The 26,189-nt window shown below is 42.4% G+C and overlaps 2 protein-coding genes across 4 annotated transcripts in view; one reads left to right on the top strand and one right to left on the bottom strand.

Moving 5' to 3' along the window:
- Nucleotides 1-2,890, bottom strand: part of Klp61F (Kinesin-like protein at 61F) — a 58,675-nt gene extending 55,785 nt beyond the window's left edge. The window contains exons 1-3 of the mRNA XM_070539197.1: nt 2,668-2,890; nt 2,301-2,457; nt 2,161-2,234 (exon numbers count right to left, since the gene is read on the bottom strand). Coding sequence (XP_070395298.1) covers nt 2,161-2,234; nt 2,301-2,457; nt 2,668-2,759 — 323 coding nt within the window. The 5' untranslated portion in view covers nt 2,760-2,890. The remainder of the gene's footprint in view (nt 1-2,160; nt 2,235-2,300; nt 2,458-2,667) is intronic.
- A 279-nt stretch (nt 2,891-3,169) lies between these two features.
- On the top strand, nt 3,170-24,572 carry FIG4 (polyphosphoinositide phosphatase FIG4). 3 transcript variants are annotated; one of them, XM_070539198.1, is made up of 21 exons: nt 3,170-3,536; nt 4,468-4,566; nt 4,656-4,782; nt 4,863-5,019; nt 5,104-5,154; nt 6,688-6,853; nt 7,780-7,888; nt 9,954-10,079; nt 10,363-10,463; nt 11,397-11,559; nt 12,124-12,355; nt 13,586-13,829; nt 14,956-15,014; nt 15,219-15,385; nt 16,238-16,379; nt 18,905-18,963; nt 19,305-19,452; nt 21,832-22,084; nt 23,161-23,240; nt 23,887-23,970; nt 24,271-24,572. In XM_070539198.1, the coding sequence occupies exons 1-21, from the start codon at nt 3,435-3,437 to the stop codon at nt 24,446-24,448; spliced, it is 2,847 nt and encodes a 948-aa protein (XP_070395299.1). In that variant the 5' UTR covers nt 3,170-3,434; the 3' UTR covers nt 24,449-24,572. The 3 variants fall into 3 exon arrangements, with proteins under 3 accessions (XP_070395299.1, XP_070395300.1, XP_070395301.1); XM_070539199.1 differs by lacking the exon at nt 5,104-5,154; XM_070539200.1 differs by lacking the exons at nt 4,468-4,566; nt 4,656-4,782.
- The last annotated feature ends 1,617 nt before the right edge of the window (nt 24,573-26,189 follow it).

Genomic DNA, 26,189 nt, shown 5'->3' on the forward strand with positions numbered 1-26,189 from the left:
GAAGAGCAAAGGGGACACAGGACATCCGTGTCGCAGGCTTCTCAACCTCAGTCCGAGGTCTCTTCCTCACTAGATGACAGCCTGGGAGCCTACATACAACGTCTTCAGCACTGCAAGCATTCAGTCTGCTGCAGCCAGGTTCGACAGAGCACACCACAAGCTCCCCACACTTTGCACAATGTGGCCGACCTGCACTCTGAAATTTTCTTTAAAATAAATAAGGCAAGACTTTTCAGACAGGCCTTGTATTTCAAAAGTCGAGGGTCTCATGAAATTTTGACCAGCTGAGCAGAAATTATAGTCACAAGCAAATGGAGCTGGGATTTATGTAGCAATAGAAAATTCTATACATAAGACCTGCCAGTGAAGTTGATCAAAGTGCCATGTGCCGGGATGGAAGTGGCCAAGGAAGCTTTGGAGCAGCAAATTTTGCACTTCAGAACAGGTTTGGAGCATGAATAGTTCATTTTGGAACAGTAAAGATGCATTTTAGAGCAGCTTGGTAAAGGGCAATACAAGTGAAATACAGGCAGATGAAAAGGCGTTCCTTATTTGACTTTGCAGAACACTATTAGGTTACGGCACATCAGTTCTGCGAAAGCCTGCAAGGTGAGCAAAGTTGCCGACTGGCAAAAATTGCCATGCACATCACTGTGACATGAAGCTACAAGGAAACCGATATAGGTTTCTCAGAAAGCACCATAAAATTACATGCTGGATGTGCCAACTAAATGTGGCCAAGAAAAAGAATAACCGAGGGCTTTCTGTTCATAGGCTTATGTTTCTAATAGAGCTTTTTTATTTTGAAGAAGCAAGCAAGAATTAATTTTAATGAACTAAGATTTATTACCTTATTTATTCAACAAGGTGCCAAAGCAAAGGTTGTAGAATACGTCGAGAAATGATAAATAACAATGTATATAGCAACCTAGGTCCTGTGTGGTCCTTTTTTTTTGACAAAAAATAAAACAAGACAAAGCCTGCAATATTTTTTTTATCTGCGACATAAGTGCTCTATATTACGGGCATACGAACAGTTACAAGATCGCGCAACTTCGCATGTGATAGAGACCAAAGTTGTGCACACCAACTCCGGACACTGCGATTAAAAGAAAAAAAGAAAACGAGGCCGCTCATTCCCAGTGCCACTGTGCGACGAGGTTTGCATAAGGATTGACGCAATCCTTGTGCAAGTGTCACAGTCGCAGCATTTTTTCTCCAATCTTATTTGTTTATTTCACGGCTTTCTTTCTCGTTAAAAAAAAAAAGACTTCATGAATCCTAGGTTGTTTTTGTGAAAAAGGGGAACATCATGTTAGGGTAAGGGTAGGTAGTATCGGTAATTAAGCAATGTGGTTATTTAACATATTGCGGCACGTTTTACGGTCAGTGCACGACACGGTATGTTCTAGGAGATGGTTCCAATGGGTCATTGGGTCGGGGAAGAATGAAGTGTTCATGGCAGATGATCGGGTGTTAATGTTTGCTATGAGACGACCGTGGCTTAAGCGAGAGGATGTACGCAAGGGTGGATTTAATAGGGGATGTCTGGAGTGACCAAGAAGTTTCGTGAAAGTAAAAAGATCAATTGTCGAGGTGCTGCACTATCACGCCAGTAAGCGGACCTAGTGCCGGCGTGAAATAAGATTGATGTCACACGCACGGCATTCGCCCATTAATCGATGCAGACGCACCAATAAGGCGCAATGTCGAGTGCCAAAATGTGTAACGAAACTGGGGCCGTATTCCGAAACTATCCACTTCGGCAATACCATCGCCGAAGGGGATCGTTTCAGAATACGGCCCTGATGAGCACCGAGCAGACTGCACGACCTTATTCATTCAGCGCGGTTTTCCTTCCCGACCGCCCCATGATGTGAGCACCAGTTCAAATCATGTTTACCACGTCCGCACATGCGCAAAAGCGTAACACTTTTATAAAACATTCTGAATGTATTCTGTAGCACAAAGCGGTCCAGACGCTGACACGTATGGCAGGGCTAAAGCGCTAATTAACGTATGTCTATGGGCTGTGTAGTTACCACTGAACAAGCACACCCTGCTAAATTTGGCAACATCATTCGAAATTAGGTTTTGGCGCATGTTGGCGCAGCCATTTCATCCCTGGACGTGGGAAAGAACTACAGCAAGAACACTCACGCAAATACGGTGCAGTTATAGCCCATCATGACCTCGGCTATGGTAGGCTCCATGACTGCCCGGTACACATCGATCTGCACGACAGAAAAAGAAAAAAGTCAGTGACAGCAGTAACGGACTAGAAAGGGGAACATGCTTACCTGCTTTGCATCAGGTCCGAATACTTTGTCAAACGTGAACGATTTGCGAAGGCTGCGTTCGGGAACGACTCGGTCATTTACAAGTACCTCCTTTCTTTCCGGTACGACTTCAACAGCCTTGATGAAGCCACTCCGTTTCTCCAGCGAGTTCGGAGGCCTAGACATAGGTGAGGGCTATGCGTTAATAATGCAGGAAGCCACATGGAAAACGCGTAACACTCGCTCAAATTCTCACAACGCACTTCATTAATGGCACATGGGTCGCTGCTGACACTGAAAGCACTACTCAGGCTATTTGTTTTAGGCTTCGTTGCAATAGCAACGGAACATGACGCACCACGGACAAAACAGAGAGTCATATGCTTACCGGCACCGTACAAAAACTTGAATGTGCTGGTTACCCAGCTTCCTTGAAGACATGGCGTTGGGATACAAGTAAGAAGGTGAAGCTGCAAGCATAAACTATTGCCGATTCAGGTTTCCATGCAGCACGCGCAAGGCCGCTGTCGAACGCTTACACGAGCCACAGAACTGCCACTAGCCGTCACTGTGCTGCCGTTGTAACATACGTTTTAAACCCGCACCTGGAAAACATCGTTCGGCCATTGGTCACAACATAGCCACGTGATATAAGGTTGTTGATGGCAATTACATTTAGCTAAACCACGGAGGACAAATTTTTTTTTTAGTGTGTCTAAAATTTTTGTTTAAATCATTTTTTAGACGGTAACGAGCATATACTACTTATTAAACATAAATATATTCTTTACACAAAGCCGTTATTTGGCGATTGTTAATTTTCCAGTCATTGATAGGGGAAAGCAGGGGAAAGGCAAGAGAAAGGTTTGTTTACATCACGTGGTCATTTTTCCTCCTCGTTTACTGCTGCAATGAACATGAAGCATTTGGAGGCGTATTGCACGTGCACTTCACCGAGCCATTTAATGATTTGAGATGATGTCACTGGTGCGAGGTCGTGACTAGTCGTAACATTTACACTCGCCGAAGAGAACCGGAAGTTTTCGTTGCGTACACGTGTGCACGCGATCAGCAGCTTTCGTTCCCTAAAATACATCTTTTGACGCCGCCGTATCCTTGTGAAACATTTGGCTGTCACCGTTTCAATCGTGGACGATGACATCCTCGCAGATGTACAAGATGCCTACTGCAACTACGATGGTCTTGCAACCGGTCATTAGCTCGGTGCAACGAATGGCCCTTTACGAGACGAAACTGGTGCGACCCATATTTTGCATTCCCTTCATGCATATGTAGATTGGATATTACTGCATTTTTTTCCAAGGGCTTGCTACGCATATCAAGCGCAAAGTTATTGTGTTATTCCAAATCAGAGCTTGTAAACTATTACCGCCTGCTTAAATGCATTGTTTTCGACCGTTGCGTCGTTACTTTTGACCAGTCATAGTATTAACAGTGCCACACGGTGCGCTTTCTCTCGGTATCCGATCGCGATTGAAAGTGAACCGTGTGACATCCGTATAAGTTGCGAATCATACTTCGTAATTATTATCTCATTATAAAGCTTCCAGCAGTATAAAACAGCGTTGTGCATTGTGTGACAAGCCCTACATGACATAATAGTAATTATCTGAGCTAGTTGGCTTATAGATAAGCCCGCCATGGCTGCTTAGTGGCTTTGGTGTTGCGCTGCTAAGCAAGAGGACAGTGGATCAAATCCCGGCCACGGTGACGGCATTTCGATGGGGGCGAAATGAAGAAAAAAACACTGGTGTACTTAGATTTAAATGCGTGTTAAAGAACCCCAAGTGGTCACAAAATTAATTTGCAGCCCCCCCCCCACTACGGCGTGCCTCATAATCAGATTGTGGTTTTGGCACGTAAGACCCCATAATTTAATCTTTTCTTTTTCATTGCGTAGACGAGTTTTGATCATTCGTCAGTACAGCAACGATCTTGTCTGTCTTCCTAAGTCCTTTGTTCTTTTAGTTCAGCTGTTCAAAGCTCCTGTAACATACATGACAACTGCCTGTTTGCGGTGAACCATCTGTCAATGGGAGTTCCTAATGTGTAGCTGCTCAGACAAAGTTGTGAAGTGCAGACTTCTCGTACGTCCTTCTGTTGTGCACTGATGTGCGTAGCATTTACTACCCTGACATGCACTCTCTGGTTTTCTACTACATTGCAGAAGTACTACCTCGTCGGTTCGAATAACACGCAGACCAAGTTTCGCGTATTAGAGATTGACCGGACGGAAATTAATAAGCTGCTTGTATTTGATGACAAGGTTTGTGGTCTTTACAAAAGTTTCTGCTTTGGCCGTAAAACACGACCAAATAACTATTGTTTTCCTCGCTGTTCACGACATACTTCTAGGTTGAATACAACAATCGAGAGATACGAGAATTTCTCAATGAGATTAGTCAAGGAAAAAAGATACCGAAAACTGGACAGAAAGGTAGCTCTGGCCTGAATAGAACAGTGTCTGCATTTGGCATAGTGGGTAAGGAGATTGTTCCGCATCGCTTTGCTCTGGCTCCATTCATGTAATCACTGGTTGCAAAACAACCACATCTTTTCTAGGTTTTGTGAGGTTCTTGGAAGGATATTACATTATACTGATCACAAAGAGGAGACGAATTGCCATTGTGGGGCATCATACAATTTACAAAGTGGAGGACACTCGTATGGTCTACCTGCCAAACAACACTGACCACAATGTTCATCCAGATGAAAACAGGTGGAATGGCATTTTAAATTCATGCTATGCAATTTTTGTTGGACTCTGTCTCGGCTATATTTTTATTACCTCCTTGCTTTATAGGTATGTGAAGATTTTCCAGAATGTCGACTTGTCCAGCAATTTCTACTTCAGGTAAATGCCTTGCTTGATGAGCACGTTTAGTCATACGTGTATGCTTATTTTCAGCATTTTCTAACCATTCAGATTAGTTCAGTAGGCTTTCTTTATTATAATAATAATTACAACATCACTTGCTGGCTGTAGCTTGCGCTTTATGCAAAGAGTTACCCCTGTATTCAGAAATGCGTCTTAACTTGAAGCCCACGCTTGACTTTATTTAACTGACGCCTGTCCTAAAGACCCCAAAGAAAATGCAATGAGCTTCTTGGGCACGTTCACGCGAGGCAGCATGGGCTTCAAGTTAGGGTACATTTCTGAATACGGGGTTGAGGTTTTTAAAGACTGAAAGTAATAAATTTATATTGTCATTCTTTTTAACCATATAACTGCTCCCACGTGGCCCTTGCACCATATTTAAGGTAGAGGCAGACCAGATACATTTTTCATGTCCTCCTACTGACACAGAGATGACAAGAAATGCTTGTTTAATATCATGGACAAATGAAATGGAGTTTTACAGTACTTCCACTTTCCACAACTCATTCTTTCTAAGGACTTATGAGGAGTGAAGCTACCTTCCTGTGTTCACTGCATGTATAATATACCACCAACTTTTAAAAAACACTAACTAGTTGCAACTAATAGTAACAATTTTTACTATATTGGTTCTCTGTTACTTCATCTTGTATTTGTTTTTACCTGTGCTATTATTTTGTGAATTTATATTATGTTTTTAGTTATTTGCATTTCTCATCATTTCGTGTATATACTTATTTAGTTTTCTATTTAACTCTGCTCCCCTCTGTAATGCTTCGGTCCTGAGGGTACAATAATGAAATCAAACAAAATGTGAACAAGTTATGACTGATGCATTTTTTTCCCCCACTTTTGCCATTTTTGATGATGTTGGCATAATTTCAGCTTGTGTTTTTTGTTCGGAGTCTACACTATCGTTCATAAATGGATACTTAGCTGTGTGAATTCGTGCTCTCTAGCTATTGCTGGTGAAAGGGGTTCTACTTTGTTCTTTCCTGTTTGTGTTTCATTGGTCTATAACAGTTTACATGTGAGAAATATAGTCTGCACACATAGCACACACAACCTATTGTGAATGAGGCAGCTATGTGTACAAGAAGGTATCGCAATCAATCATATGCGAGGTGCATGAAACTGTACTCTTTCACAGCATCGCAGTGCCATCCAAAAGAAAGTGTGACAGGTGGCACGGGTGTAGCACCACAGGTGTTGGCACATTGGCATACTATTAAAAAAACAATAAAGGCAATGTACTTAGTCAAGTTTTCTTAACCCTTTAATTACACCACTACCTTTCTCTCCATTTTTTTTTCACCACTTTTATTAAAGAGAATGTTGCACTTTTATGGTTATTCATTTTTGATGGCTAATAATGAACACATTAATCTGAGGTGCCGCTTTCTCTCCAGTACATATGTGAGCTTTAACAACACGACTGCTTCAGGCTGTGCAATAGAGGGACTGAAGCAGAACCTCTGTTATGCCATTAACTTCCATTACTTCTTGCAGCTACAGTTACGACCTGACGCACACGTTGCAATACAACCTTACTCCACTTGCCTGCACTGTGCCTAACAAACCAACAACGTTCAAGAGCGAGTCAGAAGACTCTCTGTCCTCGCCAAAGATTTCTGAAGTGGAAGTGGCTGACACCTGGGACTTGCTCCCCATTGATGTGAGGCTGTGGTTTACGACTCGCAGTAATAAAATGGCATGCCTACTTAAAGACTAACATTAAATAATCTTGCACTGGTGTAGTGGTTATATAAAGCCCTGTATTTATGTATTTGGTTAGAAGGGGTTCATTATTACAGAAAAAAACGAAGCCCAGGCTTCCTTGAATTACCTGCCAAAAGCTCAGCAGCAGTATGCTGGCATGTACGAGTGTTTTCAGTCAGATTTATATAATGAACAAAGATATAACAAAGTATTGGATACACCCAAGCAAATCCAGAATGTTTCTCGCCAATATTAGTGTGTAATGAATAATGCTTGTAACAAATATCTGATGTAACGAAGATATTTTCATGTTGGGTGGAACTTTGTTATGGCGAAATTTGACTGTACCCAAGTATTTCCTTATATTCGGGTAGCTTTGGCACATGAAAGACTGAAAACTTGCTAGGCTGAGTTATTGGCATCTTTTGAATGCAACATAGTCCTTATTTACCGCTAAACAGTTAACTAGAGCCCAGCAGGGCCTGTCATTATAACAATGGGTTGGCGCAAAAATTTCAGGATGGCATTACTGCTGGTCACCTTTGCTTTTTTTTCTTCCCGGCTTATACGGTTTCTTGTCTTGATAAGAGTGGGCCTACACTATAGCAGAAGCGATATTTACTTATACAGCCTAATCTAATATTTCTTTTTAGTGCTCCTTTTATAAAAAAAAACACCCTTCTAAATTTTATGGCTACATTTTTTTAGAGATGCACAACATAAATGCAAAGTGCATACGCTAAGCCTGATTGCTTCTTTAGCCTGCACGGAAACTCAGCCATTTTTGTGAATTTACTATTGCGAAGCTTCTGTATTAGCTGCCCATATTACCTGGGTTTCGGAGTGCCTTAAAAACATCCAGCAAAATTTGTGTCATTGCAGAATGCTGACAAGCCTGCGTACAAACTTCCTGGCAGACGTTTTCGAAGTGTCGGCAAGGAGGCCAGCATAGAAAATCCATCAAACATTGTGTTCAGTAATTTGTCTGATGGTGAGTAAACTTCACGTTTTTACTTTTTGTACATTGCCACATGTAGGTATGTGTTAGCTCATTTTTGTTACTACTTAGCGTACATCCTCTCCCGTGGATATATACCCAAGGTTGCTGTTTATAAATTCATTCAAATAACTTTGCTACCAGTTGTGTAGCTGTGCAACTTTTACCATGAACTGAGGCAGGTGCATATATTCTGGGTGTACAAGGCATTTGAGAACATAATGATTTCAGGGCTGGCACTCATATTTCAGACAAGATTCTGTACATATGTTCAAAAATTTTTCACATTGTTTCTTTTACCTCTGTTTTTATAAAATAAAACTATCCTAAAGCCACAGTTATTGACTAAATTTGGCTTCAATAATGCCTTTAATCTTGGTTTAGATGTTGTTGATGTTGTACAATGCTTCCACAATAGCAGCCTTTAGCAAGTCTTTGGCATTGTGTGGCTGCCTGTTAGTCTCCCTCTCAGAGACCCTGCCACAGTTCACGGTCAGTCATTATTGGGTTGCACAGGCCCTATGAGATGGAGCAAATTCATGGTTTAGCAGTGGCACCTAATGACCTCATCCACAGAAAGCTTTACTGTTGATTCTGCCTCCTGAAGCCGCTCTACAATGGCCTTCAGTGGCTTTTAGTGGTCATAACTCATGAAAGCCTCTACCTTCTGGAGAAACTTGACAACCTGAATGATGGCTGATTGCTGTCAGCGCTTAGTTCTCTCTGTCACAGATATCAATCAGCCACTGACTATTCTTTAAGCTTGAAAACAAAACATTCTTAACATTCAAGAAAATGGTGATTTCCAAGTCACTGTGGTTGGCTTCCAAGGTGACTAAGACAGCGTGCATCTTAACCTCCTGTGTCATATAGGAAGTTGCTGCCCTAGAATAAAATTGCTAGGTAGGTGACACAGGGGTTGTTGAAGATGAAGCGCTTATACAGGAAGCACTTATACAGGTTACCGAATATCTGGCTGCGCATGTTTAAAAAAAAGGTTTTGCAGTCACTGCTGCACTGTTCTTGCTCAAATTTTGCAGAACGATCACATTTTGGCATCGACTTTGTTTAGTATAACACTTGGCACGATTAGTCGCCTGTTTCTTAAGACAAAAATGAGAAACTGTTTTCGTCTATGGGAAAAATGGCATCTGAAAAACCGGCCCTGGCACAGACTTGTGTCGCCACCTGCCATCATCTGCAGAAAGCAGCGTTTCAGGGAGGGCTGCCACATGTTGCCCGCTCTTGGAACAGGCGACTGCCCTCCCTGAAATGCTGCTTTCTGCAGGTGACGACAGGTGGCGACACAAGTTTATGCTTGCGCCGTCGCAGCAGCAGCTCGCATCCCCATAAGTGCAGCCAAATTTCCACCTTTTTCTTAGAAACCAAACAATTAACTGTGCCAAGCGTTATACTAAACGAAGGTGACGCCAAAATGCGATTGTTCTGCAAAATTTGAGCAAGAACAGTGCAGCGGTGAGTACAAAATCTTTTTTTTTTTAACACGCGCAGCCAAATGTTCAGAACCCTGTATAGATAGACTGAAGATCTTATGTCTGTGGTGATTGTAGTGATGTGGTCAAATAGCTTGCGCACCTGGCACGTATTCGATCCCAGTAATAGCAGTGAAATGTGTTGCATATGTTGTTTACAAAATCTCTCACTGCAACAATATCCTTGCCAACGTATATGTGTAAACAAACTTTCATATGTTGTATTATACACCCAATTGCAATCATCACTGCTCTAACCACTGTTGTCTGCTGAAGGGTGGGGCAGATTCAGAGCAGTACAGTTCTCATAGCCATGAGACTGCATCACAAAGCAAATTTTGCAGATAGATATGCAGATGTAGTCTGTGCTTTGACTCATATAATTTGCAGTGCAAGAAATATACATGTGAAAAAAATATATTTTGTATTGCAAACATAATGGAGAATAGGGACCATTGTCATGATACACATCATTACTTGTTATGCACATGAACTTGTTGTGTGAGCTCACACTTGCGTAGCATTTTTGAACTTTTGCAGTTTGTGACTAGATTCCTCTCTTTTAGGCACATGTTTTGCTGGACGTACAAAACCTAACTGGAGGTATGTGTGGAACTCTTACCTCCTGGAACCTGTGGAACTCCACACAGACTGGCTTCTTTATGTTACACATGGTTTTGTTGGTCAAACAAGTATCCTTTTGTCTGCAGTGGCTGGATAGAGGGAACACTTGCAATTGAAAGTTTTTTGTAATGTAGTTGCCACAAAATAGTAGAGTTCTTTCATCTGTGGGTAACACTGTGTGACCTATTAAGTACATATCTTATCCCCAGCATAGTGCCCAGGCAGGCAAAAAATGAAAGCTCTTGTTTTTATTGGTTTTGCATTGCAGGCACATATAATTGTGCACTTCATAAAGTAGCTTAGACTTTTAGTTGTAAGCCTCTTGTTATTGCCTTAAACATTGTGTCCCAGATATTAGCGTGTACGGCCGTCCCGTATATCTCACACTCATTGCCCGCCGTTCCCAGAAGTTTTCAGGTACAAGGTTTCTGAAGAGAGGTGCCAACTGTGAGGTTGGTAAGCTTATGTACCTGTTCTTGTTTTTTTCAATGCCTGCAGATCAGCGGTCAATGCATACATGATCATGTGCCCTGGGACACATTTCATTGCACAGCGTAACAATGGAAACAAGAAAACAAACATGATTTATTGCAGTGGCTAGGGCATTCTGCTACAGAGCACAAGGCCGCAGGTTTGATTCCCATCTGCAGAGGCTGCATACTAACTGGGTTGAAATGCAGAAACATTCATTCACTGAAATTTAGGTGTACTTTAACTAGTTCCATGTTAATGGAGCAGCTTACAATGTCATGGCCGAAAAAGAAGCGAGCGTTGACTTGCAACTAAAGATTTTATGATGTGCCAGTAAAATGCAAAGCTGGGCAAGTTAGTGTGTTGAATCATTTTTGAAGCTGTGCTATTTTATTGCGTGAACTTAAACATGCTTGTTAGGACCTAATAAGAAGTACATTTGAATGCAGTCATTGTGCAGTGATGGCACAATTCATTGAAATAGTGGTGGCTGGAAATACCGGATACTACAACCCTTTGATGAACAGCAGAACTGAATGTCAGATGGCATACTCTTGCTCACGCCATTCAATGTGAACTGTCTCCTCAATTTTTGCATGTGCGCCATTCGATGTCCTTTAATGTACTGCAGCTATGACATATCATCAACTAACCCAATCGTAAACACTACATATGAATTAAGTAGTGCCAGATGGTCAAGCTTAATCCATCAATTCTCTCTATGATACCTTTAAATAATTCTGGGCATCTTGCTACATCTTGCACTGCTAAAGCATGAACTTTAGACAGAAAACGTATGCTCATTTATTATTTAATAAAACAGACACTATGCACAGCACTAGGTCACAACTTTCTTAATTAATGTCTGCATAATATGTAAATAAACATGATTACTTTGTTTTTTCATTCCACAGGGTGACGTGGCAAATGAAGTGGAAACGGAGCAAATTGTCCACGACTCCTCGGTTTCCTCCTTCACAAGTGGCAATTTCACCTCATTCGTGCAAGTTCGGGGTTCAATTCCTTTCAGCTGGTCACAGGACATCTCCAAGATGGTGCCTAAGCCAGCCATTAATGGTACGTCACAGTGTTCACTCATAATATGGTAAGAAGTGGAAAATATGTTATGAAACAAAAGGAAGCAACAATGCTGTTTGATGCTATATTGGCAGCAGGTACTTTAACAAGTAGCGATAAAACTTATTCACACAGTACTGCATTATTAAAGCACAACTGCAGTGAAATTTCACCTTAGCTAAATTCATTATGAGTATTACTATTGAACCAACCGTGGCAAGACTGGTAATTGTCTATCTTCATATTAACAGCCTTTACATAGCACCTAAGCAGAGGATGCATGCACCAGAAATAGGCAAACGGTGTTCAGCTGATACGACACAAACCCCAGACCATGGCTTCTGAGATTTTCAGTGCACAGCAAGTGCCACCTAATCTCAGACATCATTCGGAGGAACCATGCAGGGTTTCACCGTTGTGAGTTCTGCATTACTTCCAGCAAGCAGAATCAGAATTGTATGTCTTTGCTAACATTTAGTGACACATCCACTTATATTTCAAACAAGGTTTTGCGTGAAGTTGGCCTTTAACTGAAGTGTGTGTTTGGTGCAACTTCATGTGCAGTGGACTTGGTGGACCCATACTGCTTTGCAGCGGGTCGGCACTTCAACCTGCTGCTGCGGCAGTATGGTGCACCTGTCGTCGTGCTGAACCTGGTGAAGAAGCGTGAGAAACGCCGCCACGAGAGCCTCCTCAGTGACCCCTTTTTAGACAGCATTGACTACCTTAACCAGTTTCTCCCTCGTTCACACCACATTGCCTACCTGGCCTTTGACATGGCTAGAAACAACAAATCGTTAGTGTTCCTGCTGTACTTTTTAGTCTCGTTTCTTTACTAAACCTAGTTGCAAAATTCTACCTGCTAAGCTCCATAAAATTCAAAGTTAATCAGGGTCCATTATTGAGTCAAACACAGCTTAACATTTTGAGGCTTTGGAAAAAAAAAAAACCATCAAGTTTAGTAGGTTTTTCCATATTTCTTCAGTATGTACATATTGGATATACAGATATAGTTGTATTATGTATACAACACAACTAATCAGTCTTAGGCATTATAAGTATAATTGCAAAGGCCTTGAAGGCACCGTGACTGGTCTTGATGTTGGTCAAAATGCACTACTGGAACGTTAAAGGCACAGAAAAAAACACGGAAAGCACAGGAACAAAGTACATTTCTCCATGTCTTTGTTGTTCCAGTAGCATGTATCAGTCAACAGTAACAATGAACTAGCCTCAACCTCAGCTGATTTCATGCAATAGAGATAAAAAAAAACAGCGATGCTGATTCATACGAGGCAACTATTACCTACTAGCTTTAATTGCATGTACTTTTGTGCTAAAGGCCTGATGGCATGATAGGGTAAACAATTGGAGGACGCTTAAGCTTTGCCTTTAAGAGTGGAACACGATAGTATTCAAACACCCCTGATTGCTTTTCATGCTTCCTGGCAACTGCCGCTTATGTAACCCTAACGTTTACCAGGAAACGCTGGCGGTGAACGCTATGCACGAAGGCAAGCTTTCTGGTAGAAACGCGGCCTCTTGCCTGGGTCGATCTCCTGTTATAGTTTCGCACTTTTAATATTTCTGTCTGAGAAGAGCTAACATAAAAGATGTGTGCTGTTGGTGTTTTTTTCCATTACATTTGTTTGTGGGCTGCCATCCTCAAAATTCCGAGGAATAACTTTGTAAAAGATGAAAGACTGGGTATGAGCAAGTTTGGTGGTAGAGAAGTGGTTGGGTATGCGTGGTTTAGAATTTAGTTTTGAAATTCTTTTTGCCAAAGCGATGTCCAACACTTTACGCAAGACGCCAATGCCGAATTTTCTGCGACATGGGAACCTTTCATGCTAGCGCATTAAAGGTTCACAGACAGTAAAGATTAACCTGCACAGAGCTTGAAACTTTTTACATAAGTTAAGAATTTGGGGTATACCATTTCTGAATTAAATAAGTGCCAGTAGGGGGCTGGTTACATAAGATTTCTGCAGAACTACTGCACATTACATGGCATTCACCAATGCAGAAAAGCAGCGAATGTGATGGGTCGCCTCTCCGACATCGCGCACCACATCCTGCGCAAGACGGGCATATTCCACACCCATGGCAGCCAGGTTGGTCCACTGCCTACGCCGTACATGCTGGGAGGTGCCATGACCACCTACGGAGCACGGCTGCAGACGGGCGTTGCCCGTGTCAACTGTGTTGACTGCTTGGATCGCACGAACACAGCCCAGTTTGCCCTCGGGAAGTGTGCTTTGGCTTTTCAGGTAGATACCGTATGTGCGACAATGGAGCACTGCTGCAAATGGCACACTCTCTTAAGAAGGCCTTGCAGAACTTATTGAACAGGGTAAATAAATAAGCCGTCTCATGGCAGAAACCAGGGTGTCAAAGAGAAGAGATAACGTAAGTGCATGATCTCAACAAAACATTCAATTTTTTTTATGAACTAATATAAACAAGAAGGGGAACCAATGGGCCCAATTCTCGTTAGCCACAACCATATCAGCCAAGGAAAGCATAGGGAGAAGTTATTTGTTGTTTTTAATTGAAGTGTAAAAATTATAAAGTAGAGGGAAATAAAAGTGGATGAAAGAACAACTTGCCACCAGTGGGAGCTGAATTGGAGCATGTGGTTTTGGCTCAGCGACAAGTTGTTTTTCAACATAAGTTGAGAGTAAGCTTGTGTAAGCTCTTTCTGTCATCTTTTGTCTATTATGGTGCTACTTTACACTTGGTCACATATTAACCATAATACCTTCTCAACAGCAAGATTGCCTAGGCCCATAATGTGCCTTCACACACGGCACCACATACAGTATTCTGCGGAAGTAGTGAATTGCTCTCTCCTACAGCCATTTGGAATTGCAGGCATTTTTTTGTCATGGTTTGACATAAACCACAAGTTATAGCACTAAATTGTGCCTGTTAGTGAATATTCTGTTTATCAGCAATGTACTCACTTTGTTTTAATGTTAAGGACTTGATATTACATATTAGTATCAGAAATTTATTTGCTGAAGAGGTGTTCATTAAAGACAAATGAGTATTGTTTGCTGCATTTTCTTTTGAAGATTTTGTTTGTTTGTTTCCGAGCAGTGCACAGATAAACTACCTTACATCAACTATTGAAGTACTCAATGTTTGTCCACAACAGATGCTATTAAAATACCCACACATTGTGTGTCTTGTGCATGAACTTATGCATATCACTATAATTGGCACATTTTGAAACTGATATTTTCTGATGAGCAAGTACACAGTGCATAGTTTGAATGTATGTTACCATGTATGTTACCATATATGTTACCATGTATGTTACCATCTATGTTACCATCTATGTTACAAAGCATGCATGTTTCCTTGCATAATGATCCATTATTTTTTGTGCAGCTGAATGCTCTTGGTGTCCTGCCAAAGCCTGACCTGTTCTTCGACACCGACAGTGTTCGGTACGGCATAAATTTCATGTTGAGTTTGAATTGAACTATCTGAGCTGAACTGACATGACTTCAGCATAAATTCTGAGTCCCAGCCAAAGTTCTCTAGATGACGGCTGTACAGCAGGTTTCATCAGCAATAAACTGTCAAAATACAAGCATTGATATTTAATTATCTATTAAATTAAATTTAATTTAATTATCTCTGTCTTGCAGCATGTTGGAAGTTCTCTATGAGGACCATGGTGACACCCTGGCTTTGCAGTATGGTGGTTCTCAGCTGGTCCACCGAGTCAAGACCTACCGAAAGATTTCGCCCCTATCTTCACACTCGAGGGACATAATGCAGACCCTCTCCCGTTACCTCAGTAATACATTCTCAGGTTAGAACACCTCATTGTGCACACAATAATGCACAGTGCAGTTCACTATTAAAAGGAACACACTGATTTGCAGCTCTCTCTTTTGTTGGTGATCCAGCTACAAATCCCAACTGAAGCTATGTCAATGCACAGCACAGGTATTTGTAGAAAGGTGACAGTGCCCTAACCGCAGTTCATCTGCAGCAAAGTCAGGCAATTCCCACTTGCTAGAGGAGATCATTTGCATGTGATCTGCACTCATGTATTCCTTTCAACCGTGGACTGCACTGTACATTACGGATTTTCTAACTGGAAATACAGCCAATTCAACTTTACCATTTCTTAAATTTTAACAAAAATAGTAGCTTAGAAATGCAGACATCTGTGCTTATACCAACTGTGCTGGAGTGCGTACTGTACCAATACATAATGTACCAGTTGCAAGTTGTACGCCATAAGTGTAAGTATATTTAAAAATTATTTTTGCACCTTCCATGGTGTAAAAGCTCTTGTATGTAATAGTGCTTTTTCTTAAAATGTGACAGACATTTGTATTAACAGCATGGTTACTCATTGAATTTACTTGTCAGCTGCTTCTTTACTCAGACTCAAATTAATTTTGATCGGCTCTCTCCAGCAATAGCTTCCTGTCTCCTCGTTACTACTTGTGTGCCCTGCTGTCATGCTCCCTGTGTAGTCATCCGTTGATGGACTTTCTCAGATAATCCTGTTTGACTATTTGCCTAGACTTATGCACTATTAATGCTCAAGGCATGCCACTGGTTACTTTAGTTAAACTTCCTCAGAACCATCTTTTGTATTTTATTTCCCTTAATTTCATTTGTAGATTTGTATTCCACCATTTATATGCAGATGCTGACAAGCAGAATGCCATAAACCTTTTCCTTGGAGTCTACCGGCCCTACGAGCACAACTTCGCACTTTGGGATCTCACGACTGACTACTACTTGCATAATTCTATCCCTGCTGGGAAGTTGCTGTGTCACCGCAATCCGTGAGTCTGTGAATAACTTAACTACTTTTGTTCACGCTTGTTTACAAACAAGAAGGGAAACAGAGAGGCCCTATTTTCGTAAGTCACAAGCACATGAGTCAGTATATGAAGCCAACAGGCAATGACACTAAGGAAAGCATAGGGTGAATTACCTATTTTAATTGAAATGCAGAAATTAATGTAGAAATAATAATGTCATATGTGAACCCGTGTGCTTTGTTTTACGATTGTATGTTGTACTTATAAGCATGAGCTGTTAACGTTTTCCCCCCTTCCCCCCCTCCTTTTTTTTTATCACTTTTTATGTGGAAGCGTTTTACAGGAGGGACAGTACTTCACGATTGGGGCATGTTAAAAACCTTTCCTCACCTTGGTATTGTGGAGGGTAGGGTGCAGGCACTGTGTGAGAAAGAGTAGAGAGGGTTTTGGAGTGCCACTAGTCTACTGAAAGAGGAGGAATGAGGAAGACGAACAGGGCATTGGAGCAGTGCTGACTGGTTCAAACACCACACAGACGCTATGTGGAATGACGGCTTAGCGCTCCTTGGTATACTGTGTTGCTCGCTAAAAACGTTCAGTTCGAGGCAGACAGTGGAGCAGCGTTGGAAGGGACACTACGTAATAGCCTGAACAGCTTGTCCTAAGAAAATTCTGACTGAAGCTGATGTCAACCAACACTACTCTGTGGCGAGGCCTTATCATGTGCCCGAGATTCTCTAGCTGTGGGCAATGCATTTGTTGCGTAATTAAACATATATATTGTGGTCTCCATCTATAGAGGTGCTCCGCCAGGACTCACCTAGACCACCGCGCGATTCCGAGGATCCGAGCCCCGTATGGGGGGGGACAATCAGCTCAGCCGCGTGTGTAGGGTGTGCCCGAAGCGGACGCTCGTTCGGTCTCCTCTGGGAGCGAAACAGAGCGCCGCAAGGAGAAGGACCAGGGTACAAGGAAGGCGTTTATTATACGACCACCTTGGCGTTCAGGATATCTGGTACACCCGTATTAGTGCGGGGCCCATGAGCCGAAGCTCCCGCAAATCAAGGGTGACACTCAGTATCTCAAAAACGCGATAACACGCTGCTATACGGGAGAATGGCTCCCAACGACCGTGCTACCAGGGCAACGTTCCTTCATCTCTGAGTAACCTACGAGGACGACTCGGCGCAGTACTACAGCGCACGTCACGTGAGCCGCGCCTCTTTGGCGTAGCCTTCAGAACAGGAGCAGCGAATAGGTACGCAACCGCCTCGGGTCGAGCACCTTCGGCAAGATCGGCCAACCAAAGGGGTGACCGGGAGAACGGGAAGTCAGTAGGCACTGTTTCGCTGTCCGAGAGCTTCTCCCCGCGTTGCCGCTCCTCGGTCGGCTTGAGCCGCCAGGAGAGAGGGAACATGGGTTCCCAGAGTGTTGGGAACTGCGTAGTCCATTTTGTTGCAGCGCCATAGCGCAGCACGTCTTGGGCATAGGAGCCACAGCGCAGCGAGGACGCTTTCGAACTTCGCGCGCGCGGTCCACCGCTTTCCCTCTCACTCGTTCCTCCGAGGACGCCGAACAGCAGCGGGACTGTAAAACACTTGCTCTGCTGTCTGCCCCCAAACGGTCCAGGGGCTCACCCAATTGGTCTGTTTGGGTGGGAACCCGCGTTTTGCGCGCTTGACTTGCGGGAGCTTCGGCTCACGGGCCCCGCGCCGATACGGGTGTAACAGATATCCTGAACGCCAAGGTGGTCGTATAATAAATGCCTTCCTTGTACTCTGGGCCTTCTCCTTGCAGCGCTCTGTTTCGCTCCCAGAGGAGACCGAACGAGCGTCCACTTCAGGCACATGCTACACACGCGGCTGAGCTGATCGTCATCCCCCCCCTAAGGGGCTCAGATCCTCGGACCCACGCGGTGGTCTTGGTGACTCCCGGCAGAGCACCACTATAGACGGAGACCACAATATATACACTTTCAAACACCACTGTATAATAACCATCTGAGTACAGTTGAGCACCTCTATGAATGCCTCTACAACGAAATAACCTGTATAACAAAGTGATAATTGTGCACTGGTTCTAATGTGAGCAGTTCAGGGCACAATCTTTACAACAGAGTTACCTGTATAACAAACGATTTCAGAGACCCCAATCACTATATTATAAATGTGTTCAACTGTATCTGAGAATTCACATGTTGTGGGAGTGCATTGTGCACTTAGCCAAGGGGTGCAATGCTTCAGCATACATCTCGTTCACTATAACATGAGGAACCACATAAATTCTTGCACTTTAAGTTCGAAAAGAAGATCAGCACTCTTCATTATTATTTCATGGTGGTATTGCAAAGGATGTTTAGGTCTCCTTCAACTGATATAGTATTATATTAATCACTGCACTAAAAATTTTTTTATCCATACTTGCCTGAACAAGCATACCAAATGTTTCTTTCATACATGATAGAAAATGTTGCCTAATGCACTTACACTACTGTGTTCAAGATATTTGCTCATGTACACATAATGCAAATTTTTCTACATTTTCAGTTACACTTGCTGGTTTGACGAAGAAGTTCCGATGTCTCTGCCTTTTGCTGTTGAAGAAGGTTAGTTATTAGACCTTCAGTCTGCCATTTTGTATCATGACCTCATAAAAAGTGTCGAAGTTTGTTATGCTTTACTCCTGAAATCTTCCAGTCTTCCGTCTATGAAGAAATCAACAGATTATATTCCCATTGTTACGTATATCAGACTTAATTATAGCCACCTAATGATAGCAGTGGAGCATTAAATGCCACCAAGCAGCATTGGTGATAAAGTATAGCCTAGCCGCAGTTTGACATTGAGCAATTTTGGCTGTTTTCAAGTTCTCTTCTTCTGACCGCTCATAAGAATGTTGGGTGACAAATTTTCAGGTGCCATTTTGCATTTATTTCTTCTCAAACAGTGCTAAAGTACTATGGCAAATCCCTTTTGGAAGTGATGAAACTGGAGGTCACCAATGAGAAAGTGGATGGCTTTGTGGAGCTGTACCGGCCATATGAGATGTCAAGCCTCAACGACTTGTTCATGATTAACCTGAGCCATTCTGTCAGGTAGTGCATCCTTTCTGAGCACCCTTATGTAGGCAGGCAGTTGCTTAATAAAAGTGTCTTTAACTTCAAGCCACATAGACCTTATTTATTGCCCCACAGTTCGTTGTTTTTCTTTGGCTATAAATCATCTCCCCAGTTATTGCCTTTACTTAAAAGGTGTGCGATAACTCTAAACTTTTGAATGACAAACCAAATAGTGTGATTCGGCCTCCGTATCAAATCGTCACTATTCATAAGTGCAAACATTTTTCTAATACTTTTTGAAGATTTCAAAACATCAACTGTGCCCCATTGAACATAATATTGGAGTAAATGTACAGTAAATTTTCACCTCCACAGGCATGGTATATAGGCAAACAACATGAGAACTTGTGTAATGGAAGAGGCTACATTGTTTAGGTAATCATACGTTACAGGCTATACATACAGCAATAATTCACTCTCTGAAGAGTCCTGTGCACATGAAGGAACTACCTGTTTGCTCCTAGTGCTCCATTTATGCTTTTAATAAACAATGCTTCATAACATACTACAGTCGAACCCGGTTATAACAATGAGAAGCTGCTGCACTGTCAACTTTTGTACGTTTTTCATCGTGAAATAAGCCGCTTACTACAATGCCCCGATGCCGCATTATCAGTTATAATGATAAAGTCTGGCTGCTGGGTGTCTGAGCCTAAAGGTAGTGAAATGCGAAGTCCTTGAAAAGAAAAAAAGAAAATGAGAAATTCAAGTTGCTGCACAATGGCCCGCTGCACAATGGCCCGCTGCACAATGGCCCGCTGCTCCAACAGCCACCACTGTGCGCTCATTTTTCAGCCTTCTCCACGCACCTCTCTCCTGTCGCCCTTCCACCAGTCTGAACATGAATGCACTGCGCCCATAGCTCTCCACCGCACCACCCTCCGAAACAGGGATAGACTGCGTCAAGTGCGCTGCACACATGTTGCTTGCTGGCTCCTTGTTCAGCGCAGTTCTGTAAACAGCTTAATCGCTCACGTTCATCTTTGTTGGTTGCCTAGAAATCATTCCTGGCCACATGGTTTCTCAGCCTCGTTTGGCTCACCGCTGAGATGGAAGATGGTAGATCCACCCGCTGATCATCAGCAATGCATGACGTTGCCGGTGAAAAGAAAGTGCACGGCTATAGATTTGGAAACTAAGTGCTTCTAACCGATGAGGCGATCGTCACGAACGTGCTTGCATTGGATAGCAACTGCGATGACGGCAAAAATGATGTGGTAGGGCAGGCTGCATCAACGTTGTGCTCGCAGGAGGCTCAGCAGATGATTCAGTCCGTGCGGGGCTTCGTTTTCGTGAGGAACCTTCCACTGCACTATGTGAAGTGGATGCCTTGGAGAAGGATGTCGGCAAGCTTCGTGTAAAGCACTCAAGGCTGACAGACCTAGGGTTTTCTCATGCAAGCCAGTGAGAAGTACGTGGCGAGATGCTTGTGGCGATCTTACCTCAGCATTTCTTATGGATTTCTCAAGCTGACAGGCTGCTGCAGCAACCTTTTCGCATTTATTAAAAGGCCCCTTTTGGGGCCACTAAAGCGAAGCCTCAGCAGTGCTCACATATCGCTTGCCACCCGTGACCCCTCTTTGCAGTTGTCCTAGTAGTGCCATTGTTTAACGCTGACAGCCGCGGCTTCTTGCATGCGATCGTAGAACCCAAGAAGCAGTTAAACGAGTGAACACAATCAGCAGAAAGATGGAGGAAGGTGGTGGGGAGGGGCACTGGCCTCCCCACCGTTATAGTTTTCTCACATCAGCTCTGCCATCATCCTATTTGTTTTGTTTTTCATGCAACCCGGTTATAATAATTATCAGTTATAACAATGGAATTTTCATGGCACTTGAATATTGTTATAAGTAGGTTCGACTGTATGTAATGACAGAAACTTGCTAACTTTAAGAATACTAGGATATGAATCATTGTAGGATAATTGTGATAATGGTTGTTCATTATTCAAAAATGATTGAACAACTATTCGATATTCTATTCAATTCGATTTCAAAAATCACTATTCGGACACCCCTACTTAACATGGTCAGAAAACACCAGCGAACAAGGATCAAAAGATTAATTTGTTAACATTTTTGGTCTGTCTGCAGTTAAACATACTCGTAAATCCACAAGTTCATCACACCTGTCTTTCTCGTCTGTGAGGAAAAATGAAAATGTTGACAATGCTTCAAGTGGCACTTGTTATTAATTTAATTGACGGGTGCAACTAAAAGGGTGGCTTTTCAATGACATTGTGTTGCTTTTTGCATGTCAACAACACATATACTAGTTGTAACTCTCCTATTTTTTTGCAGTTGTTTGATGTATTTGTGTTGCTCATCTAATGTTGCATGACTCTACTTTATATAGGGACATCATGCCGAATTCTGCAACGGACTACAGCCCATTTTCAGTGCGGATTAGACCTGGAAAGCACCGAGAAAGTGCTGGTGGCAACAAGCCGCCCAATCCATCTGTGACTGGCATCTCTTCTACCATGTCCACTTCTAGTGGTGCCAGTGACTCGGACAGCTCTGTTTCAAGCGAGGCAGATCCCGAGTTTATGGTGGAAAGCGATGAGTCATCGTCAAATGATCTGTCACAAAAGCCTGTCACATTTGAGGTTGGTTACAATAAGATCTTAGTATGGGGTGAACAAAGATGGCGAAAAATCTCTTGACTTTGTTTAAATGCTTACAGAATCTATGGTCACCTTTCAGCAATTTTATGCTGATCTGTGATGCGAAACACTGGTTTATTTCAATAAATAATAATATGCCAGTCCCAGCAATGGGGTTTAAAGTAGTACAGGGAAAGACAATCGCACCTTGTTCATTTGATTTTTTTTTCTTTATAAATTGTGCCCCAATCGCTGTGGTTCCAGAAAGGTGCATAAAGTTGTTCTACCTCTGGTGATTCAAACTAAACACCGCCAGGTGCCCAATGGCAGCTACTTTTCTGGCCTAGCCCAATAGTAGGGAATTAGGATCTGTGCATTACGCGGTCTATCAGTATTTGGAATTTCCGCAGGGAAGGCCATGGTGTCAAACCAGAATGCTGCATCTTCTGAGCAAAGAAAAGAAGGAAGACATGACCACAATTGCATCCACGGAGCAAGAATCAGTGCTATTGTTCTTATACATCGTGGAAATAGCTATCACAGGTCTCCTGACTTTTGGAGAGTGCAAATATTATTCCATCCACTGCAGTAGTTTCCCAAGAGCATACCAATGACAATTGCTTTTTGAGAGATAAAGAGTGCAGGTACTGATTAGTGGATTTCATATTCAAATGAAGGACAGCTTTTTCATGTGCTCCCTGTCATTCCCTTATCAGATGCAGTTTTCTTCTGCCTTACATTACTGTTCATTTTTGCTTTAACTTTTCTTTTTTTTTTTCACCTCTGTCAAATTCAGATTAACTATCTTTTATTGTGCAGTGTTGAGTAGATTTATATAAATTTCTAAGTGTCACTTATTCTAAGCACTGTAGAGCCTTAGCAATCCCACTGATGTTTGCACATACCAGTGTGTGAGAACCACACAAAACGTTGTTGGAACGTTTTGTGTCTAGCACGTCTAGCAAGGCTGTTGTCAAATTCCAACATTTAAGGGCTAAGAACAAGCAGTTCTTGCAGGACTGAATTTGCAGTCCGTCATTGTATTACCCTTGACATAACTTTCCTATTATCTCTCACAGTCTGTCTTTCAGACAATGCTGCAGACTTATGGCAGGGAAATACATGAGCCCTCTCCCAAAGACCTCACCATATACAAAAGGTAGGCAATGATAATTGCTGCATCTAACCAACTTCCTTTATCTCTTTCTTCTTTGCATTCTTTTTTCATGCTTTGTAAAGCTGAATAAGCTGTTGCCAGTTGCTGTTGGAGGATGCTGTAGAAAAGTGTGTTAAAAGCTCGCTTATCAGCCCCATGTGCGTTATCAACAGAAAGGAAGGCAGGGTGGCAGAAACATGCATCCTGTATATGTGAGCATGAATTTGAGTGATGAGTGTCCTCTCTTTGTACTGTGACAAAACCTAACTATTCATTAATGAATGTGTTTGCCTAATCAGGCAATTATGGCCAGGGCTTCAAAAGAATCATATCAAAACTTCTTTGAAAATGAAGAAGTGACACTTAAGTGCAACACTATAGTGCAACATTAACTGAGGTTAGATTAGTGAACTCATTCTTTCAACGCTCTGCTTTCATTTATGTTTGCTAGAAAGAAGGTAGTGGTGGGAAAAATGAAGGCCAAAGTTTTCTTTTCCGACTTTCACGATTCCACGTGGTGTCGTGAACTTCAAGGTTAACAAGAAATTTGAATAAACAGTTTTGCCCTTGTGCTTCCTAATTTTAAAACCATAACTAGGATCTTCAACTTTGTACGAGCATGATTTTGAATGTCATATCTTTGTTCCAGGTTTGTAACACTGGGAAAAATGTCAGGAATGACCTGCAAGAATGATGCCAGTAACATCTCAACACCAAAGAGATGTCTGCAGTTGTACGTTGGCTTTCTTTTAATTTTTGTTAAATTTGTTTTTGCACAAACTTACTGCTGTTGATTGTTGCTACATAACAATGAGGCCCCTGGATAAGTTTGCGAACCGTTTATGGAAGCTTAGCATTCCTTTTTTAGTGGTGTACTGCACGTAGAAATTGTAAGGGGCCTTTTTTTCATTAACCTTTTATGTAATGAAAATAGCATGTTTAAGATATGTGGTAAAACAGTAAAGTATAAAACTTGCCACACCAATTACATAAAACATGAGGTGACAATATGCATTTTTTTTTCTCCCCATAGGATAAGGCAGAGTGCTTTCACCATTGACTCAGTCTATGAAGTCAGCCCACCCATGGTTCCTCGGTCATCAAGAGACATCTACCAAGTCTATGTTCAGAAAGGGAAGACAGGGGCACTGATGCCTAACCAGCATTCGCTTGTCAAATACCAGAGATTTGTTGCTAGCAAATATCACTAGACCGTGGTAATTTCTATCACTCCTTTGGACAATGCGATTTTTGTACATATGTAAATTAAGATGCCTAATATATATGTTATATATATGTTGGAGCAGTGTATATCAATAAATATTTATAAGTTCAGTATGTCTAAAATGTGTGCCTGCATCTTAGTTTCTATCATTTTTCTGCATACAGGGTAAAGTCAATGCTGTAGTGCATTGCTCAATTCCACCCAATTTAACCCTTACTAAATGGAAAAATGTGGCCTGCAAGCTTAAATGCTACAATGAAAATTACAAAGCCAAAAAATGTAACAGGTGGCTTTGGCTTTAAGAGACCCTGAAACGATTTTGACGATCTTGTACAAACATACTGAGTTGTTAGAGTATGTACTTCTGATCATTAATTGACGCATCTATGTGCTCCGCGTAAAACGTGTAATTTATTATAAAGTTTTAAAAATGTACATCGCTGCCGATCGCAGCACACTGCTTGGCAGAATTTTCAGCCACCCCTACCCATATAACGTAAATCACCCAATTGATGTCAGTAGGGCGAGCTATCCAATTGGCTGGCCAGGGCACGTAATCAATCATTTTTCTAACTTTATGGTGAACAAATGTTGTTTTTAATTGTTGGAATGTTAGTTAATTTGTTTCTATAAAAAGAAAGTAACAGAAAGAGAATGCACAAGAACAATTTCTCACCACACTTAAGCACTTCCGGCACACAGCAAGCGTCGTTTGCTTGGTTTGTGCTCCATTTTGACGTGAGCTCCGCAGTCAGAGTGGGTCTCAGTTTTTTCGTGGACACCATGATTCGACTTTGATGTGTTGTGGGCTGCAAACGTAGCGACTGGCAATATGTCAAGCTGCGATGTTGTGTCCCTCTACAAGGCAGGAGACGAGCGAACTGGCTGCAGCGCAACGGACTGCCGCTATCCGATCGGCGCCAGGATTTGCGCGCTTGCGGCCGTCACTTTATGGCGGAAGATTACTAACACAATAGCGTTTCAAGAGTCCAGTATTTGGGTGAACGCAAGCACAAAAGGACAGGGCCTGACCATTTGACTGTGCCATTTCAAGGGACGAGCAGAAGCGCAAATGTGAATGGTCTGCACGGTGCAGCCACCTAGTGGCACAGAGCTCAATCACACACAGTAGCGGTAACGAAATTCTTTGCTGCTGGTGTACATTTTTTGCAGGAGTGTAATCGTTAACACATTGTTTTTGTAAATGTTTAAAATGTTTTACACTTGGTTAGAGCAATATTAGCTCTTTGTTTGGCTGGTTAAGCTCTGCGCCAACAGGTGGCTGGACCGTGGAGACCAATCAGGCAGCTCACGTACATCTACACTAAAGTTATTTCATCAGCTTGAGTTTATGCCTCCACTGTTTCGTCGAAATGCCCAGCTCGCCTATGGTTACCGGAATACCAGACACGTTCGATGCTGTGACAGAATGCTCACAACGCACGCTGCCTCGATATCTCTCGCTTGGAGTCGACTGCCAAGCAGCTGGCGGAGAGTTTGAAGAGGCTTTGCACGCTTGCTCCTTGAGAACCGGAAGTTGATGACACGACGTGCCATCATGACAAAGAGCCAATGAAGGCGGAGCTTAGCCCCGATCAGTTGGCGAATGAGTTGAGGAGAAAATGCATGACTATGAAGTAGGGTAACTTGTAATCGTCCGTAGCTCTCTTAATATGAGACATTTCACGCAAATTGTGGTGCGAATGATTAACTTTAGCTGTACCCTA

This window comes from Dermacentor albipictus, chromosome 5 (genome assembly GCF_038994185.2).
Source record: "Dermacentor albipictus isolate Rhodes 1998 colony chromosome 5, USDA_Dalb.pri_finalv2, whole genome shotgun sequence".
NCBI lineage: Eukaryota > Metazoa > Arthropoda > Arachnida > Ixodida > Ixodidae > Dermacentor > Dermacentor albipictus.

What these genes read in the sequence shown, in the direction of transcription:
- FIG4 (XM_070539198.1), top strand. Translation starts at nt 3,435, where the DNA reads ATGACATCCTCGCAGATGTACAAGATGCCTACTGCAACTACGATGGTC. An exon ending in CCCTTTACGAGACGAAACTG is followed by an intron (nt 3,537 to 4,467) that starts GTGCGACCCATA and finishes ACTACATTGCAG; the next exon opens with AAGTACTACCTCGTCGGTTC. An exon ending in GGGACTTGCTCCCCATTGAT is followed by an intron (nt 6,854 to 7,779) that starts GTGAGGCTGTGG and finishes GTGTCATTGCAG; the next exon opens with AATGCTGACAAGCCTGCGTA.